Source organism: Dasypus novemcinctus, chromosome 2, assembly GCF_030445035.2.
Source record: "Dasypus novemcinctus isolate mDasNov1 chromosome 2, mDasNov1.1.hap2, whole genome shotgun sequence".
NCBI classification, from domain to species: domain Eukaryota; kingdom Metazoa; phylum Chordata; class Mammalia; order Cingulata; family Dasypodidae; genus Dasypus; species Dasypus novemcinctus.
Window position 1 is genome coordinate 63,299,503 of NC_080674.1, and position 21,447 is coordinate 63,320,949.

The 21,447-nt window shown below is 37.0% G+C and overlaps 1 protein-coding gene across 1 annotated transcript in view; it reads left to right on the forward strand.

The window, feature by feature from the left end:
- The window catches only part of IPO11 (importin 11), a 256,004-nt gene that overhangs the window by 63,779 nt on the left and 170,778 nt on the right, over positions 1-21,447 (forward strand). Inside the window, exon 5 of the mRNA XM_058309280.2 lies at positions 63-266. Within this exon, the coding sequence (XP_058165263.1) occupies positions 63-266 (204 nt within the window). The remainder of the gene's footprint in view (positions 1-62; positions 267-21,447) is intronic.

The following is a 21,447-nucleotide window of genomic DNA, read 5'->3' on the forward strand; positions in this document are numbered from 1 at the left end:
ATTCTGTATCCATTGCTTTGATTTCATAATATATTTCTGATGATTAATTTTTTTCCCTCTAGATTGCAACTCAGATTGCAGTGCTGATTGCAAAAGTTGCTCGGTTGGATTGTCCTAGGCAGTGGCCTGAACTGATTCCTACTCTTATAGAATCTGTGAAAGTCCAAGATGATCTTCGACAACACAGAGCATTACTTACCTTTTATCATGTTACCAAGACTCTGGCATCTAAACGACTAGCTGCTGATAGAAAACTGTTTTATGATGTAAGTGATTTAATGTAGTTATTATTTAATTATGAAAGCTATGGTACTTATAAAATTGATTTTTTTTTTTCAAGGTTGATTTTTTTTTTGGAAAGATTATGAATTTTTTCTAATAGAGCTCAAAAAAGTTTGGGGTAAACGATGACTTCTGAAAGATTTTAATTTGTGTAGTGATGGGACCAGAAAGATCACTAGTTAAGAGATCAGTTTGAAGGGAAGGAAAGGATAGATTTGAGATACAGGAAGTGAAATTGACATGTTTGGTTTACTGATGGATGTAGGGCAGGTGTTGGAAGGTAACCTTTTCTGTGTGTTTTAGTACCATTTGTAAATGGGATTTTTCTTTCTCCATTCAGTTATTTTGGCACTTCTATATTTGATGGTTTTGACATACCAAAAAAGTGATTTCATAGAGGCCAGCCTAATATTAACAGTTAGAAGGCCCTGAAAAGTCCAACCCAATGTTACTAAACTCTGCTGCCATGTGTTGAAGCAGGATTGCAGGCGATGTTTGTGAGGGTTCAGCTTTCCTCTTTCCTCTTAAGGCTCCATGGATCCAGGTTCTTCCAGTCTCAGCTGTAGGCTGGTATAGGGCTTACCTCTCTTCTGGACCTCATTTCTTTCCAGGCTCAGCTGCTCTGGTCTCTTCACAAGGTCAGCTGTAAACTACCAGGTGAATAACTCTCACTTTTTCTGGGGCCTCTGCCGTCTTTGGAGCTGTGTATCTTCTCTGTATCTACTTCTGTGTTCTCGATTGAGTGTCCATTAATATAGCTCGCCAAGGGGGCAGGGACTCAAACCCTGCTTGCTCTAATCATAACATAATGTAATCAAAGGCATCTCAGCTGAATCTAATACAATAAAAAGGGATCATGCCCAGAGGAACAGACCAGTTTACAGACAATCTTTTTTGGAATTCCTAAATAATCTCAAACTGCCACAAATCTCAAAATATTTTACCAGCGTTCTTGCTTACTTTTGGTAATTGTAGAGAAATTAAAGGTATGTAGTTTGAAATCTTATTATAAGGTTGCATGATAGGGCCACATGAAAGTATTTTCGGCATGCTCTGAGCCATGCTTTCCAGAGAAGAAAGGGTAACAGTGTTTTGTTGGAAGCATTTCAGTGTTTCTTCTTGCAAATACACTGTATTTATGGCCTGTGCTTTTCTCTAATGAGCAGGGATTTTTTTTGCCCCTACATTTAACTTTTGGTCTTAAGTAGCCTTTCCCAGGTCTCCTTTCTTCTGGATTCTATTCTGTTCCCTATTTTGACTTTCTTACTTAGAGGTGCTTCATTCTTAAAGTTAAAGTAGATAGCCTAGTCCTATGTGGAAAAAAATCAGAGAAGAGTATGCACTACATGGAAGAGAAGAGTGCAGAGAGTCGGGTTAAGTGAGCTCCTGAAGAGACTACTTGTCCTAATTTGGTTCTTTTTGTAATGCCATTATTCTTCTTACAAAGACTAGCCAATGTTTGGTTTCTGAGGACTCTTTTTTAAAAAATTTCTTATTTGAGAAGTTGTGACTTTAAAGACCAATCATGTATAAAATACAGAATTCCCATACACTACCCCATCACCACCTTGCATTAGTGTGGAATATTTGATGAAATTGATGAGAGCACTTTTTTGTAATTGTCCGGACTTTTTAAACAGTAGTTACCTTTGTTACAGTTGATGAGAAATTATTAAAATAGTACTATAAACTATTGTCCATAGTTTATATTATATATATATATTTTCATATACCACCCTATTATTAACACATTGTATTAGTGTCATACATACATTAAATTCATGAAAGAACATTCTCTTATTTATTTAATCTTTTTTTTTTTTAATTTGAAAGAACATTCTTATATATGTACTATTAATTACAGTCCCTAGTCTACAGTAGGGGTCATTGTGTTATATAGTTTTATGTTTAATCTTTTAATTTTTATTCTAATAACATATATGACCTAAAGTTTCCTCTTATAACCACAATCACCTATATAATTCAGTGCTATTAATTACATCCAAATAATGTGCTACCATCATCACTATTCCATTTCTAAACCTTTTCAATCAACCTAACTAGAAATTCTGTAAAAATTAAGCATCAACTCCCCATTTTCTAACCCCAGCTATCCCTTGGTAACCTATATACTAGATGCTAACTCTGTGTTTCCTTATTATAATTAGTTCATATCAGTGAGGTCATACAATATTTTCCTTTTGTGTCTGCTTATTTCATTCAGCTTAATGTCCTCAAAGTTCATCTGTATAGTTGCATACATCAGAACTTTGTTTCTTTTTACGGGTGAATAATATTCCATTGTAAAAACATACTACATTTTGTTTATCCATTCATTGGTTGATGGACACTTGGATTGCTTCCATCTTTTAGCAATTGTGCATAACATCGTTATGAATATTGGTATGCAAATATCCATTTGAGTCCCTGCTTTCAGTTCTTTTGGGTATATACCCTATAGTGGGATTGCTGGGTCACATGGTAATTCTACACTTAGCTTCCTGAGGAACTACCAAACTGTCTTCCAAAGTGGCTGCACCATTTTACATTCCCATCAGCAATGAATGAGTGTTTCTGATTCTTTACATCTTCTCCAGCTCTTGTAGTTTTCTGTTCTTTTAATAGTAGTCATTCTAGTGGATGTGAAATGACATCTCTTTGTGATGATTTGCATTTCCTAAATAGCTGTGGTGGTGGGCATCTTTTCATGTAGCTTTTTAGCTATTGGTATATCCTCTTTGGAGTTGTGTCTGTTTAAGTCTTTTACATATTTTTTAATGAGGTTGTTTGTTTTTGTTGTTGATGTGTAGGATTTCTTTATATATATGAGATATTGAACTCTTATCAGATATGTAGGTTGCCTTTTAAATTTTGGGACAAAATTGTGTGTGTGTGTGTGTGTGTATGTGACTAGTCTGTTAATACACGAAGGTCTTTAATTTTGAGGAGGACCTGTTTATCTGGTTTTTCTTTTATTGCTTGTGTTTTTGGCATAAAGTCCAAGAAACATTGCTTAACACTAGACCCTGTAATGCTTCCCTACATTTTCTTCTAGGAGTTTTTAAATTTAGGTTCTTCCAGTTAGGTGTTTGATCAATTTTGAATTAATTTTCGTATGTGGTGTGCTATAGTGGTACACTTTCACTCTTTTGCATATGGATATACAATTCTTCCACACATTTGTTGAAGAGACTATTCTTTCCCTATTGGGTGGACTTGGCAGTCCTGTGAAAAATCAGTTGATCCTAGATGTGAGGGGCTATTTTGAACTCTTAATTCAGTTCCATCAGTCAGTGTGTCTTTCCTTGTGCCAGTATCATGCTGTTTTGACCTCTGTAGCTTTGTAAAATGCTTTTTAAAAAATATATACTTTAAAAAAAATTTTAAAAAGAAACTTAGATTACATAAGTAAATCTAAAAAATATAGGGGATTCCGATATGCCTCATTTCCTAGCCCTCCCACATTTTCCCACAACAACATCCTTCATTGGTGTGGTACAATTGTCACAACTGATGAACACATCTTGGAGGATTGCCACTAAGTGTGGATTATAGTTTACATTGTAGTTTACACTCTTCTCCCACACATTTTTGTAAGTTATTACAAGAACTGTATAGTGCCCTGTATCTGTCATTGCAGCGTCATTCAGGACAATCCCCAAGTCCTGAAAATATCCCCAAATTACACTTATTTTTCCCTGTCCCTCCTCTCAGAACCTTCAGTGATTACTGCCTGCACATCAGTGATAAAGTTCTTCCATTGCTAGGATCGTAGTAAGTCTATAGCAGAATAGCGGTAAGTTTGCTCTAGTCCATCATTCATTCCCCAATCCTGAAGATTCTGGGATGGTGATGCCCACTCTGCCTCTAATTGAGAGGGAGTTTAGATCCTCTGGGGCAGATGAAATATGCTTTAAAGTCAGTAAGTATGAATCTTCCACCTTTGTTCTTTTTCAAGATGTTATTGACTGCCTGGCATCCTTACCCTTCCAAATAAATTTGATAATTGGTTTTTCCATTTCTGCATAGAAGGTTGTTAGAAGTTTGGGATTGCTTTGAATTGGTAAATCATTTTGGGTAGAATTGACATCTTAATGATATTTCATATTCTAATTCATAAACATGAACGTCCTATTTACTTAGGTCTTCTTTGACTTATTTTAGCAATATTTTGAAGTTTTCTGTGTACAAGTCTTTTATATCCTTTGTTAAACTTATTCCTAGATATTTGCTTATTTTCATTGCTATTTGAAATGGAATTTGTTTTTAGATTTTCTCCTCAGAAATATTGCTCATTACTAGTATGTAGAAACTGGTGATTTTTGCTGGGTGATCTTGTACCTTGCCACTTTGCTGAATTCTTTTATTAGCTCCAATGGCTTGGTTGCAGATTTTTGGGACTTTCTATATATAGGATCATGTCATCTGCAAATAGTGAACGTTTTATTTTCTTTGTATTCAATTTGAATATCTTTTTTTCTTTTTCTGCCTAACTGCTCTGTATAGAACTTGCAGTACAATCTTTAAAACATTGGTGACAGTGGTCATCCTTGTCTTGTTCCCAGACTGAGAGGGAACACTTTTAAGTTTTCACTGTTGAGTATTATGTTAGCTACGGGTTTTTCATATATGCCTTTTATCATGTTGAGGAAGTTTCTTTCTATTCCTATTTTTCAAGTGTTTTCTATTAAGAAAGGATGATAGATTTTGTCAGATGTCTTTTATGCTTCATGGAGGTGACCATGTAGATTTTTTTCCCCCTCAATTTGTTGATGTGTGTTGTATTACATTAATTGATATTCTTAGGTTGTTCCACCCTTGCATACCTAGGATAAATTGATTATGGTGTGTTATTCTTTTAATGTGCTGTTGGATTTTATTTGTAAGTATTTTGTTGAAGATTTTTACATATATATATAAGAGAAATTCAACTATTGTTTTCTGTTCTTGTAGTATCTTTATCTGGCATTGTTATTAGAGTGATATTGGCCTCATACAATGAGTTAGATACTGTTCCCGCATGATCAATTCTTGGGAAGAATTTAAGCAGATTGGTATTAATTCTTCTTGTATTGATTGTTAGAATTCACATGTGAAGCTGTCTGGTCCTGGGATTTTCTTTTTTGGGACGTTTTTTGTTTTTTGCCTTTTTTAAATCCTCAACAAATATAAAATAGCAAGCAGTGGTAGCACCCTGGTAATTTTAATATTACGGGAGCAGATGTAGCCCAAGTGGCTGAGTGCCTGTTTCCCATGTAAAAGGTCCGGGGTTTAATCCCCTTTATCTCCTGAAAAAAAAAAATCAATCTTTCATGACGTATGGATTTTACTGCACAAATTATCAAATAACAGTAACATAAAACCATGATATTAAGGAAGCCAATACACTGAAGCAAAATAACAATGTAAGAACAAGATCCAAAGCATTCACAGATAACATTTGTCATTACTACTTTTTTCTTTTTTTTTTTTTATGGTCATGTTTGATACATATTCTCTAATTGATTTCCAAAAGGGTAATAATAATTTACTCCACACAGTGGCAGAGGCAGTAGCTACATCTTAAAATCTTTACCAGTTGTGTCTCATTATTGTTTTTTTAATGAAATTAAATTGAAGTATATCATTCATACATGAACATACATAAATAATAAGTGTATAGTAAAAGTTGTGACTTTACAAAACATACCTATATATCATCATACAGGGCTCCGATACATCATCACATCACCAACATCTTGCATTGTTGTGAAACATTTGTTAAAAACTATGTAAGAGGATTGTCAAAATATTATTGCTTACTATAGCCCATCTCTTACCTTTGGTGTATTTCTTCCCTCAATGTACCTGATTAATAATACTGTATATTAGCATTATACATTTGTTATAATTTATGAGAGAACATTCTCATATTTGTCCTGTTAACCACAGTCCATCTTCCACTTATGGATTCCCTGTGTTATACAGCCCCATGTTTTGTACAGTCCACTCAGAGTGTACATGCAGTGGCTTTCATTTTCTTCACAGAGTTGTACTGTCAGCACCTCAGTCAATTTTAGAATATTTCATTACTCCAAAGGGAAAAATCCCATACCCTCTTATAATAGCCTATTGTTGTCTTTTAGAATACTATATTATCTTCTTTGCCATTGCTTCAAGAATGTTTTTAATATTACTGTTACTTGTTGTCCATGGTTGCATTAGTTGTAATTTTCCCATGCATCACTATTGTAACAGTTTGATATTATTTATGAATTCCAAAAAAGAAGGATTATGTTTATAAACTGGTCTTTTCCTCTGGGCGTGATCCGCTTTGATTGTATTAGATTCAGTTGAGATGCCTTTGATTAAATTATGTTAAGATTAGGGCTTTGATTTAACTACCACAGTAGGGGGTAACTCAGGTTTGAGTCTCTGCCCCCTTGGTGGGCTATATAAGTGGACACTCATTCAAGAAGACACACAGGAAAAGAGAGAGAGCTCTGTAGATGCCAGAGGAGAGAAAGCTCAACAGCTAAAGCCCGGGGAGAGATGAGTCATTCGCCTGATAGTTTGAAGCACTGAGAAAGCCCAGAAAGAAATGAGCCCTATGCCAGACTGATATAGGAAGCCTTGAGAGACGAGCCCTATGCATTTTCTTTTCCATACATTTTCTTCTTATAGTCTTTTGGTTTTGGCTTTTATATTTAGGTCTGGAATCCATTTTGAATTGATTATTGTATTGGGAGTGAGCTAGTGGTTCTCTTTCATTCTTTTGGTTATGGATAACCAGTTTTCCCAGCACCATTTGTTGAATAGATTTTTTTTGTCCTGGTAACATGGAACTCTTGGTAGGTTTATCAAAAACCAGGTGGCTGAAGATGTAAGGGCTTGTTTCTTGGTTCTCAGTTATATTCCCTGATCAATGTATCTATCTTTATGCCAGTACCATGCTGATTTGACCACTCTAACTTTATAATATACTTCAGGGTCAGGCAGTGAGAGTCCTCCCACATTGGTCTTTTTTTTTTTTTAGAATGTTTTTGGCCATTCAGGTGTGCTTTCCCTTCCAAGTAAGTTTGGTAATTGCCTTTTCTATTTCTGTAAAGTAGGCCTTTGGAATTTTGATTGGTAGTGCATTGAATCTTTGAATCAATTTGGGTAGGATTGGCATCTTTATGATATTTAGTCTTTCAATCCATGAACATGGAATGTCTTTCCATTTGTTTAGGTCTTCTTTGATTTCTTTTTGCATTGTTTTGAAGTTTTCTGAATATAGGTGCTATACATCTTCGGTTAAATTGAATCTCAGGTATTTGAGGCCTTTTTCTTTTCCCTCTTCAGATTTTTTGGAAGAGTTTAAACAGGATTGTTCATTCTTTTGAAATGCTTGGTGGAATTCACCTGCATTCTACCTGTACTTTTCTTTTTTTTTAAAGATTTATTTTATTTATTTCTCTCCCCTTCCCCCCCCCCACCCCAGTTGCCTGCTCTCTGTGTCCATTTGCTGCGTGTTCTTCTTTGTCCGCTTCTGTTGTTGTTAGCGGCAGGGGAATCTGTGTTTCTTTTGTTGTTGCGTCACCATGCTGTCAGCTCTCTGTGCGTGTGGTGCCATTCCTGGGCAGGCTGCACTTCCCTTCGCTCTGGGTGGCTCTCCTTATGGAACGCGTTCCTTGCATGTGGGGCTGCCCTAAGCAGGGGACACCTCTGCGTGGCACGGCACTCCTTACGCTCATCAGCACTGCACGTGGGCCAGCTCCACACGGGTCAAGGAGGCCTGGGGTTTGAACCACGGACCTCCCATGTGGTAGATGGATGCCCTATCCACTGGGCCAAGTCCTCTTCCCTGTACTTTTTCTTTATTGGAAGATTTTTGCTGATTCAGTCTGTTTTAACGTGATTGGTTTGTTGAGTTCTTGTAGTTCTTGTAGTTAATGTAAGTTGTTTGTGTGTTTCTAGGAATTTGTTTCATCTATGTTGTCTTGTTTGTTGGCATACAGGTTCTCATAATATCCTCTTGTGATCCTTTTTATTTCTGCAGGGGTCAGTTGTAACTTTTTCCTTTCATTTCTGATTTTATTTATTTGCACCTTCTCTTTTTTTCTTTGTTAGTCTAGCTAAGAGTTTGTCAATTTTATTGATCTTCTCAAAGAACCAGGTTTTGCTTTTGTTGATTTTTCTTTTTGTTGTTGTTGTTATTGATTTCATTCATTTCTGCTCTAATCTTTATTATTTCTTTCCTTCCCCTTGCTTTGACATTAGTTTTCTGTTCTTTTTTAGTTCCTCCAGGTGTTCAGTTAGGTCTTTGATTTTAGCTCTTCTTTTTTTCATGTAGGCATTTAGGGCTATAAATTTCCCTCAGTATTGCCTTCACTTTATCCTATAAATTTTGGTAAGTTGTGTTCTCATTTTCATTTGTCTCAGTGTATCTTGCAGTTTGTTTTTGTTCTGACTGATTGTTGATAGGTATGTTGTTTAGCTTCCAAACATTTGCAAAATTTCCCCTTTCTGTCTGTTATTGATCTCCAGTTTCATTCATTACATTATGATCTGACAGTGTGCTTTGTATAATTACAGTCTTTTCATATTTCTTGAAATCTACCTTTTGCCCCAACATATGGTCTATGCTGGAGAAAGATATGTGAACACTTTGGAAGGATGTGTAACCCACGGATTTGGGATGCCACGTCTGTATATGTCTGTTAAGTCTTGCTCGTTTTTCATGTTGTTCAACTTCGCTTTTTTCCTTTTTGATCTTCTTTCTAGTTGTTCTAATGCTGTGAGTGGTATGTTGAAATCTCCAGCTTTTATTATAGGGATGTCTATTTCTTCAGTTTGTCAGCGTTTGCCTCGTATATATTGGGGCACTCTAGTTAGTTGCATAGATATTTATGACTGATACCTTTTTGGTGGATTGTCCCTTTTATAAATATATAATGCCCTAATGTATCTGCTATAACTTTTTTGCATTTAAAATTGGTTTTATCTATTTCAGTATAACTCCTCTTGGTCTTTTTTGGATTTTGTTTGCCTGGAATATCTTTTTCCACTTTTCATTTTTTTTTTTTTTTTAAAGATTTATTTATTTATTTAATTTCCCCCCCTCCCCTGGTTGTCTGTTCTTGGTGTCTATTTGCTGCGTCTTGTTTCTTTGTCCACTTCTGTTGTCGTCAGCGGCATGGGAAGTGTGGGCGGTGCCATTCCTGGGCAGGCTGCTCTTTCTTTTCACGCTGGGTGGCTTTCCTCACGGGCGCACTCCTTGCGCGTGGGGCTCCCCCATGCGGGGGACACCCTTGTGTGGCACCGCACTCCTTGCGCGCATCAGCACTGCGCATGGCCAGCTCCACACGGGTCAAGGAGGCCCGGGGTTTGAACCGCGGACCTCCCATATGGTAGACAGACGCCCTAACCACTGGGCCAAAGTCCGTTTCCCTCCACTTTTCATTTTCAGCTGACTTGTACCTCTGGGTTTAAGGTGAGTCTATTTTAGGCAGCATATGAATGGCTCATGTTTTTTTGTTCATTCTGTCAGCCTATATCTTTTGATTGGGGAGTTTGAACCATTCACATTCAATGAAATTACTGTAAATGCATTATTTACTCACACCATTTTATTCTTTGGTTTTCATGTCATGTCTTTCTTCATCTGTCTTAAGTTTATTTGCAAATATATTTTTTAAAAGATTTATTTATTTATTAATTTATCTCCCCCCCCCAACTTCCCCCTCCCTGTTGTCTGCTCTCTGTGTCCATTTGCTGCGTTGTCTTCTTTGTCCGCTTCGGTTGTTGTCAGCAGCACAGGAATCTGTGTTTCTTTTTGTTGCGTCATCTTGTGTCAGCTCTCCATGTGTGTGGCGCCATTCCTGGGCACGCTGTACTTTCTTTCACGCTGGGCGGCTCTCCTTACAGGGTGCACTCCGGGGCTCCCCCTCCCGTGTGGCAGGGCACTCCTTGCGCGCATCAGCACTGCGCATGGGCCAGCTCCACATGGGTCAAGGACGTCCGGGGTTTGAACCGCAGACCTCCCATGTGGTAGACGGACGCCCTAACCACCGGGCCAAGTCTGCTTCCCTATTTGTGAATATTTGAAACTAACCTTTATATACGAAGGTCAGTTTTGCTGGATAAAGAATTCTTTGCTGGCAAGTTTTCTCTTTAGTCTCCTAATTGTATCATACCACTGTCTTCTTGCCTCCATGGTTTCTGGTGAGAAATATGCAGTCAGTATTACTGGGCATCCATTGTATGTGATAGTTTGCTTCTCCCTTGCTGCTCTCAGAATTTTCTCTTTACCTTTGGCGTTTGATGACATTCTGAGTTGTATGTGTCCTGGAATAGGTCTTTTTGGATTTATTCTGATTGGGGTACTCTCCTTTTTGGACATGTAAATTAATTTCTTTCATGAATTTTGGAAATTTTCAACCATTATCTCCTCATATACTCTTTCTGCCCTTTCCCTTCTCTTCTTTTTCTGGAACTCCCATGACTTGTATGTTGTTGTGCTTCATGTTATCTTTCAACTTTCTGAGCCCCTGCTCAATTTTTTCTATTCATGGATTTTCTCAGAGGCTGCTCTTCAACCTTTGCTGGTATCCCCCTTCCTTTTCCTTGGTAGGAAATAATTCTACTCCCCACTGTGTCAGTAGGCAGTGTTATTGAGAAAGTTGTATGTGTTCTGTCCCATTCTGGCTCCCAGCGCAAACAATGGTGTGACCCCACCTGGCTTGGAAGGGCTTGTGGGACACAGCTGAACAAATTTGTTGGTCAAAAACTGAATCAGCCTTAGGCTGCATCCCTGTCCTGGGGAGGTGGGCCCCTGTGGCCCCCTTCAGCTATAGCCGCCAACTAGAGAATTCAAAGCTGTCTATTGAGGGTGGGGACAAGGGTGCAAGGAGCTGCAGCTACAGCTTTTGCTCATAGTTTTTCCATTGAGAGTCTTTTCCTTTGCCACTCTCTTCTGTGTGTTTTCTAGTGTTCCCCTGATGTCCTAAGCCCTAGAACATTTTTTTTTTCAGGCCGTTTCTGCCTCTCCTTTAGTTAGTTTTCTGGTTGAGAAGAGAGGTATTCTTTATAGAAGTCTTCATTGTTAGGCTTGCTTTCTCAAGTTGTAGTCTCCTAATGGTTTAGTCTTCTGGTTTAATTTATTTTCAGTATAGGCAATATCTACAAATTGTGATCTAACTGGGATCCTTATTCTGCAAAACTGGTATAGGTTAGCCCTGTGACCCTTCTGTTTTCTTGCTTGGTTTTCTTGTAGTGGGAAGCTTATTTCCCCTACATTTAGAATGAAATTTCGGCCTACTTCCAGACAGGGTATTTATCATAGCACTTATTATGTTGTGCTGAATTATAATTGTTGTTTATCTTTCTCCTATCTACTACATTATGAGTTTTATAAGAGAGGTCTGTAACTTTTATTGTTATATAGTACTACTACCTAACCCAGAACAGTACACACAGTGGTTGGTGCTGCTCAGTGACTGTTAAATGAAAATGATAGAAAAGACGACTTGTTCTCATATATCTGCTAGATTGCAAAGTTGACATGGTACAGAATATCAAGTAGAAAAATCAGGCATTTTGGGAGACTATACAGAGCTAAAGATACCTGAAGAACAAATTCAGATTAGTACCTTTCATTTTTTTTTTTTTTAAGATTTATTTATTCCTGCCCCACCCTCCCTGTTCTCTGTGTCCATTTGCTGTATGTTCCTCTGTGTCTGCTTGTATTCTCATTAGGTGGCTCTGGGAACGATCCTGGGACCTTCCAGAGTGGGAGAGAGATGATCGTTCTCTTGTGCCACCTCAGCTCCCTGTTCTGCTTCATCTCTAATTGTCTCTCCTCTGTCTCTTTTTTGTTGTGTCATCTTGATGCATCAACTTTCCTCGTTGGCTGGCACTCCCACATGGGGCGGCACTCCTGTGCAGGGTGTACTCCACACGGGCCAGCTCGCCATGTGGGCCAGCTTGTCTTCACCAGGAGGTCCTGGATATCAAATCCTGGACCTCCTATATAGCAGATGGGAACTCAGTTGCTTTAGCCACATCCGCTTCCCAGTACTTTTCATTTTTCAATCGAACATGGTAGGGACTAGCAGTGGTTTGGAGTACAGGAAGAGTAGTTTAATTGAAGGTAGCTTAGCATATGTGGAAATACATTGTAATAAAAAGCAATTTTGCTAGTTTATGAAGCTTCCCAATTATTATGGTACTGTGAAGAAGAAAAAAAAGTTCCCTTTAATAATATGTTTACTCAAATGTCAAGATGATCTTCAAGTACCAAATAAGTTTCCCACATAAAAAATGTGGGTTTATAATGAACTAGTTGTTATTGGAAAGTAGTGCATCTTGCACCTAAAGTTGCTACCTGCTGTTCAGTGTATCCCAACAGTTTTTATATTTTTCCTTCTACATTAAAATATGTTAAGTTCTTTTCGGGAGGTGACAAATTACAAAGTCGCGTTGAGTGAAAATTGTTTTGCAGTTAGAAAATTGAGCTTGATTTGATAGAAAATGTAATTTTCTATAAAATGGTATGCCTTTTCAGACAAATCTGACTATTAAAAAATTAGGAAGAAATCCAGTTAAGCTAAAGTCTGAAATCCATATAAGCAAAGTGACTTAAGGTACAAATAGTAATTCTTAGGTTATTATAAGTGTACTAACTAAATATCTCAGAGGCATGGTGTGTACCCCACAAAGGTATATTCTTTGGTAGATGAAGTAATACAAACTTACAAAATGGAAAAATCTTTAACAAGGCAATATATCCCACTGGTATTCATAAATATTGATTAGCAATTACAGAAAAAAAATATGTATCATGGGCGCTAATCTGGGAATGAGAAAACTTGTTTTCTAGTGAAGAATGTTTCTTTGTACCAGTTAGCTTTGGGATTTTTTTTTTCATGTGAAACCTGTAACATTTCATTAAAAAAAAAATAAACAGCTTCAGAATAGATCTAAATGTAGTTTTTCCAAAATACTTCAAAAAGTATAGTTTAGACCACCTCCTCATTATATACAGACTTTTGTGATGCCTTACATCAATGCTTTGTATATATCTTGATGCAAAGGGAATTTTAAGTTGCATCCTGCTTAAAAAAAAACCAAAAACAACAAAAAACTGAAAATGATGACTACAACCACATTAGCAGCTAAACTTTCAGAAGAGGAAATTTTTTCAACAAAGTATATTCTTTTGTGTATATACAACGTATTAGCAGTCAGGTTTTTTTTTTTTTGGTATATATATATTTTAATGTTACATTTAAAAAAATGAGGTCCCCATATACCCCCCACCCCCCAGCAGTCAGTTTTAATTTAGTTGTACCAAAGGCAAACTTTTATATTTAAAAAGAAAATTAAATTACAGATGCACAAAGAGCAAAAGTTCAATATACAAAAGACCCTTTATTGATACACTTAATGTCAGTATTTGGGGTGATTTTTAAGACTTTCAAAAAATGGCATTAATAATAGCTCTGTACAATATTTAAAATAACTCAACAGGAAAATGAAAACCATCTTTATACCATATTTTCACAAATTATTCTACAGATAGCAAACTCATGTTCAGTTGTGTTTTTCCCTTTGCTTTTAATTAGACTACCAATAATTCTAACCAGTCTTAAATTTATTATTCTTTGACCAAATACAAGCATTCATACTTTCAGAAATGTTTTGCAACGGTACCTTGGCCTCTACCAAAGCACGAAATACTTAAGGAGAGACTGCAGTTTGTTTTCAAATACTATGAGACTTCCAATAATCCCTTATCAGAAGTACTGGCAAAATACCAGATATTTATGATCAGATTTAGTTCTTTGGTATAAGCATGAAAGTATTATTGATGCAGCTTTGGTATTTTGTGTGATACATGTAAATTTTGTGATTCTTTAAAATTTCTTTCAAATTTTTAAGTTTTAAAAATTTCTTTCAGTTCTAAGGTTGTGTAAGTCTGTGTATTTACAATCTTTATTCATTTAGGTTAATTTATATAACTACCATTAAAGTTTTGAGATGGAAATATTTGTTTTAGAACAATTTCAATGAGGATGTTTGTATTTTTAATCACAGTCTTTTCTTAAGAAGCTGAGTCCTTCATACTTTTCGTTTTATTCCTTTTCCATTTTTATTTCCTTGGCATATAGTTCTGATCTCGAATCTGTTGATGTCATTAGTCTTTGCTATACAATTTTGATTTATAATCAGTCAAACATTTTTATTAATTGGAACATTTTCAAACATACTCTAGTTGAGAGATTAGTACAACAAACCCCCTATAACCTTCACCATATTCCATAGTTTCCACATTATTGTCACAATTACTTTATCCTCCCCCCCCCCCCCCCCCCTTTTCATTTCCTCTTTGCTGGAACAAATCCTGACAGGTAATTTCATCCAAAAATATCTTATTATGAATCTCTGAAAACAACAATACAAGGGACTTTTTCCATAACCAGTTTTTATTAGACATCTTTTTAGCTGGGTATTAGGAATCAATCGTAAAATCTTACATTTACCTAAGAGTCAACAGTTATTTTATGCTTACTGTGTACAAGAAATGAGTACAGTATTGAGGGAGACCAAAGATAGACATAAGCAGTAGTCTCTTTTTTTTTTTTAAAATGTATTTTTAATTTATTTTTAAAAGATACATAGATCACACAAAATGTTACATTAAAAGAATATAGGGAATACCCATATGCCCCACTCCCCACACCCCTCACTTTTCCCACATCAACAATTTCTTTCATTAGTGTGGTATGTTCATTGCAATTGACAGACACATTTTGGAGCACTGCTACACAGCATGGATTATAGTTTACATTGTAGTTTACATTTTCTCTCAGTCCATTTGGTAGGTCATGGCAGGATATATGATGTCTTGCATCTGTCCCTGAAATGCCATTCAGGACAACTCCAAGTCCTGAAAATTCCCTCATATCACACCTCTTTTTCCCTCTCCCTGCCTTCAGCAACTCCAGTGGTCACTGTGTCCACATCAGTGATATAATTTCTTCGAAGTAGTAGTTTCTTGATGTTTTTTGGGAAAGTCATGAGAAGACAGAACCTCAAAAATCATTTAGTGTGCTGTTAAAATCTACCGCTTAAGAAAACTAAATACTTTCTTATGTTATTGTTATGGTCAAGGCATTATAATGCTTTATAGAATATTAAACACTGAAACATTATTATCATTAACGTTTCCTGCTAAATATTCTAGATATTATTTGGATAGTATGATAAAATAATACTGCTAGGCAAGGTGAAGTCAAATTATAGTGCTCCAGAAGAGTCTTCTTGGTGGTATTGCATTTTCTAAATAAAGAGACAAAACAACCACATAGCTTTTTTGAGATGGAATGATGATCTAAGTTAGATCAGCCTAATAGGAGAGAGTTTTCAGAATTATTCCTTACAGAAATATAACTTACTTCATGATGTGGTCCTTGGCAACATTCCTAATTAGTGAAACTGTGAATGTGAAATTTGAGAATGCCAGGGTGCTGCTTTATATGATGAAGTCCTAGCCTTTAAGTTATTTACAGTGTAGTAAAATTTGTTAAAAAGATAATGGGGATCTCCAGCTCCTACCCAACCAAGATGACAGATGATAGAAAAAATAATAATAGAGAGAAAGGCATCTTAAACAGTAGGATATTGTGATGTACTGCCTGGCCCCCTACCACTCCCTTACTGGCTTGGCCTGGAGCTGAGCTGACCTGTGCTCCCAGTGCATATTCCTTGTCCTGGTTCCAGAGGTATCAGAATAACCATTGGTCACATACTGGGTGCATTTAAATCTAGCCTAACCTGTCTGGTGGTAGCCTGAGGGACTGAACTAGGACATTGGTTATAGGCTCACCATCCCAGAGCTTGTAGAAGGCATCTCTCACAGCACTCTCCTACATAACACTGTGGGAGAGCAGTCAAGTTGTGACTGCCTCAGGCAAAGGATTGATGACTGTAGGGCATGTAGTGCAGGGACTGTGAGGAAACTGTGTCCTAGGGAAGAGGGGGCATTTGTATCCCTGTAAGTGGGGGATATCCCAGGGCCACACATGCATGTCCAAGAGAAGACACATGAACAGAAAGGATCAGGGAAGCCCCTGTGCTTTGGCTTTGACCTGTTCTCTGAATTCATTTTGTATAAATAATGAATAAGCTCTGAAAGAGCACTTGCGTAGGTCAATCTGGAAAGACTGGAAGAGGAATTTTCTTTTTTTCTTTGTTAGCTCCTGATGTTCAAGGAAAGCTCTGCCATAACACTAGCTGGATACAGACTTAAGGAACAGACACCCCAGAGTCTAAATTTCTGCAATACATTAATTATTAATTATTAAAATGTCCAGGTTCCAAGAAAAGATTACAAAGGACATAAAGAAACAGGAAACATTAGCCTAGGAAAAGGAGAAGATTAAAGCATTAGAAGCCATCATTGAGGGGAATCAGACCTGGGACATACCAGATGAACTGTAAAAAAAATGGTTCTAAATATGCTCAATGACCTAAATTTAATCAGGAGAAAGTCAGATGAACACAAAGATCAATAGAGAGATGAAAAGAAATTATTCAGATCTGAAGACCACAGTAACAGAAATGACAATTCCTGGAGAGGTTAAATAGCATATTGGAGCTGACAGAAGAAAGAATCAGTGAACTTGAAAATAAGAGAATTGAAATCATCTAGTCCGAGGATCAGAGAAAAGAAAGGATGAAGGAAAATGAAGAGAGCCTGCAGAACCTGTGGGACACTATTAAGTGTTTATATACGTATCATGGGTGTTGCAGAGGAGAAGCAAGAGAGAAAGGTACAGAGAAAATATTCAAAGAAATATGGCTGAAAACGTCCCAAACTTAATGAATATATACATGAATATGCATGTAAGATGCTCAGTGAACCCCAAACAGGATAAACCCTCCATGCCATATTACGATCAAATTATCAAATATCAAGAGAAATAGAGCATTCTGAAAACCACAAGAGAGAAGCAACTTGTTATGTAAATGCTAGTACTATTTTATTTTTGGTTTGTAACTATACATTTTTAATTTTTATATTCTTTATTTTAAAATTCAGGCAAGAGTTATTGGGAATCATACAGGAATGACATGTACCATGTGCTCTACTTCTGATTTTCTACAGGATCTAAAAGGCTATTGTTTAAAGTGTAATGATAAATCAGTGGTTTGGGACTTATAATATACAAACATGTAATTTGTGACAAAACCTACAATAAAGTTGGGGAGTGGATCTAGCGCAATGGTTGAGTGCCTGCCTCTCATATATGAGGTCCTGGGTTCAATCCCTTGTACCTCCTAGAAAACAAAACAACACATAACAAAAAGCTCCATAAAGTTGTTGGACAGATTTGTACAGGAACATAGTTTGTGTTTACTGCTGAAGTTAAGTTGGTATAAAAGCATCTGAGATTGTATAGATTTAGGTTGTTAAATTTAAGTCCCATGGTAACTACAAAGGAAATAGTGTAGAATGTGCAAGCTCATAGAGACAGAGAGTGGAGTATAGGTTGCCAGGAGTGGGGGACAGAGTGAGTGAGGAGTTAATACATAATGGATATAGAGTTGGGGAAATGTGAAAGGGTTAGTAATGAAAGGTGGTGAGGGTACCACAACAAAGTGAATGTGATTAATTCCCCTCAATGATATGCTTAGGAGTAGTTGAGATGGGATTGTTTACATTGTATGTATATTCCTTTACTGAAATAAAGGAGCAACTAAAGAGATCATGGCAATTAAATGCAATACATGATCCTGAACAACATGTAATAAGGGAGGAGAGAAGGCTCAAAAGGACATTATTGAATAAGAAAATAAATAAAAGAACAACAAAAAAAGTAAAAAACAAAAAAAGGACATTATTGAGACAATAAAAAAGTAAAAAAAGGAACATTTGGAATATAGATTAAGCTTCATATCAAAGTTAGATTTCTTGAACTTGATAACTGCACTTAAAGTGGTTACATAGCTGAATATCCTTGTTCTTGGGAAAGGTATATGATAATATTAAGTGTTCAAGGAGTATGATTTGTGTAACCTATGCTCAGGTGTTCAGAAAATGATACATAGACAGGTGGCTAGATAAGATAGAGTGAGGACAAATGTGGCAAAATGTTAATGTTGGCTCTGGGAGTTTGGGAAGAGGGATAGAGGTATATTGGAGTTCTCTATATGGGGTTTATTTATTTTTGTTGAAGATATTTCAAAATAAAAAGTTAAGATAAATGTGGCTTACAAGGAAATTATCAAGTTGTTAAATAGCTATTGTTTTCACTTTTGTTTGTTTGAGGCACTGCATGCTGTGTTGGTTCCAGATTCTGTCCTGCATTGCCTACCTTTTTTTTTTAAGGTACTGGGTCCTGGGAATTGAACCTGGGAACTCGTATGTGGGAAGCCGATGCTCAGTCACTGAGCCAAATTGGCTGCCTTGAGTTTATTGTTTGTTTTGCTTGTTTTGTTTTTGTTTTTTTCTAGGAGGAACAGGGAATTGAACCTGGGACCTCCTGTGTGGTAGCTCAACTGCTTGAGCCACTTCCCCTCCCACGTTGCCTACTTTTATAGTGGCTTTTTAAACATATTACTCAAAGAATAACTCCTATAATTTATAAACGGTCATTTATGCTATGAACCTGTGGCGATTTCAGTTTGTGTTTGTGTGTGTTACTCTGGGCTTATATTAATACAAAATAAAGGAGCATTTTGGTGGAAAGTTACTTTAGGAAGTGGCGAGGAGACCCAAGGTAACAAGCTAGATTTAAAAAATGTGCATTGGGCAAATGAGATTTTGAGTATATAGCATGGTCCGTATCCTTCCTGTATGATTCTCAAGGACTCTTGCCTGAATCTTAGAATAAAGAATATAAAAATTAAAAATGGAAAAACCTTTTCACTGAAGTCTCTATAAGTAGCTCCTTAAAACAGTACTGACTTATGTTTTGTTCAAAAGGACACCCATCCATCTATCTATCTGACAAATATTTGAGTTCTTTGATGGTGACTGTGTTAGATGCTGGTGATACAGCTGTGAACAAAGGTTAGGGTCTCATATGGAGAGGAGGGCAGTTTCTCTTTCTCCACCTTTAGTGAGTTGATAATTTGGATGCCTGAGTGTTTCTCAGCACCAGTGGAGAAAGTGTTTTTATGGTTTAGCAAAAAACTAAACCTCAGCAGCCTGGAAGATGGGCTGTAGTGATCCTGGGCCTGAACTGCAGCAATGGTAGGTTTGAGTACAAGAAGAAAATTATTTTCTTAGGTAAAAGGTAAAATAGCAGATGTTATATTGTCTTTAGGATTGTTTTTCATTGTTAGTACTTAAATACCACTTGAGAGATATCTGCAGTTTGGCTGGAAATTGCTTTTGAGATAGGTTTTGTACCATCCAAGCTTTAGGCATGAAATTTCATATATATGCATGTCATGATGAAGGGGAAACATTTATATTTAAGCATTCTATTAAAGAAAAAATTGATTATTCCTAAATTGACTACCTTTTCTGCTGTTAAAAATATACCAGCAGGTCTTTTAAAATATCTTGTTATGAAAATGCAAAAATGTATCAAAAAGTAAAGAGAAAATATGAACTGCCATATGCCTATTACTGAGATATAACAATCATTAACATTCTGCTATTTTTGCTTTACCTCTTTTTCTTGAGGTATTTTAGAGACTTCATGATATTTGATTACTAAATACTATAGTATTAATCTATAAAAAATTTGGTTTTGTTTTTTTCTTAATTTAATTTTTATCTATTTCTCTCCCCTTCCCTCCCCACCCCCCAGTTGTCTATTCTCTGTGTCCATTTGCTGTGTGTTCTTCTTTGTTGCTTGTATTCTTGTCAGCGGCACTGGGAATCTGTGTCTCTCTTTGTTGCATAATCTTGCTGCGTCTGCTCTCCGTGTGTGTGGCACCACTCCCGGGCCAGCTGAACTTTCTTTCGTGCTGGGTGGCTCTCCCTATGGGGCGCCCTCCTTGCGCGTGGGGCTCCCCTACATGGGATACCCTGCGTGGCTCAGCACTCCCTGTGCACATCAGCACTGTATTTGGGTCAGCTCCACACGAGTCAAGGAGGCCTGGGTTTGAACTGTGGACCTCCCATGTGGTAGGCGGGCACTCTAACCGTTGAGCCAGGTCTGCTTCCCAGATTTGTTTTTATATAATCATTAACTTTTATCCCTCTTAAGAAAAGTAAAAATAGAGAAGTAGACTTGGCCCAGTGGTCAGGGTGTCCGTCTACCACACATGGGAGGTCCCTGGTTCAAACCCCGGGCCTCCTTGACCCGTGTGGAGCTGGCCCATGCGCAGTGCTGATGCGTGCAAAGAGTGCTGTGCTATGCAGGGGTGTCCCCTGCGTGGGGTAGCCCCACGCGGAAGAAGTGCGCCCCTTAAGGAGAGCCACCCAGCGCGAAAGAAGGTGCAGCCTGCCCAGGAGTGGCGCTGCACACACGGAGAACTGACGTAACAAGATGACACAACCAAAAAAAACACAGATTCCGGTGCTGCTGACAACAACAGAAGCGGACAAAGGAGAATGCGCAGCAAACAGACACAGAGAACAGACAGTTGGGGTTGGGGGGGTAGGGGAGAGAAATAAATAAATCTAAAAGAAAAAAGAAAAGTAAAAATAGTTCTTTAATATCATTTAATACTTATATCTAGTTTTTTTCATTGTCAAATATATTTTCAGAAAAATATTTTTTGAGCCAAAAAAAAATGAGTAAGAAATACATTTTGCATTTGGTTGGGTCTCTTAAGTATTTTTAAATTTAGAAAAAGTATCCATTTCCTTTTTTTTCAATCTCCCTTTGTACTGCTACCTTGTTAAAAGGTCAGTTGTCCTGTAGAAAGTCTTACCTGTATTTTTTTGGCTTGTATACCTTGTTGATTAGATTCAGATTAAACAGGTTTTGGCAGCTACAATTTATGGGAATATTTATTGCCTCATTATTAGTGATGAATTAGAAAACTCCGATTTAAAAGATTTTGGCGCTAATGTTTTTTAAGGAAAAAATTGTGAGGACAATGGTCCTGGGGCCAAAAAAGTTTAAGAATATTTGACATATTACAATAAATAAAACTCATGCACATTTTTGATATTTCAAGGTGTCAAGTCTGTGTTTCTCAGTTAAAGTCACTCTGTATTCAGTGGGGGGCACCATT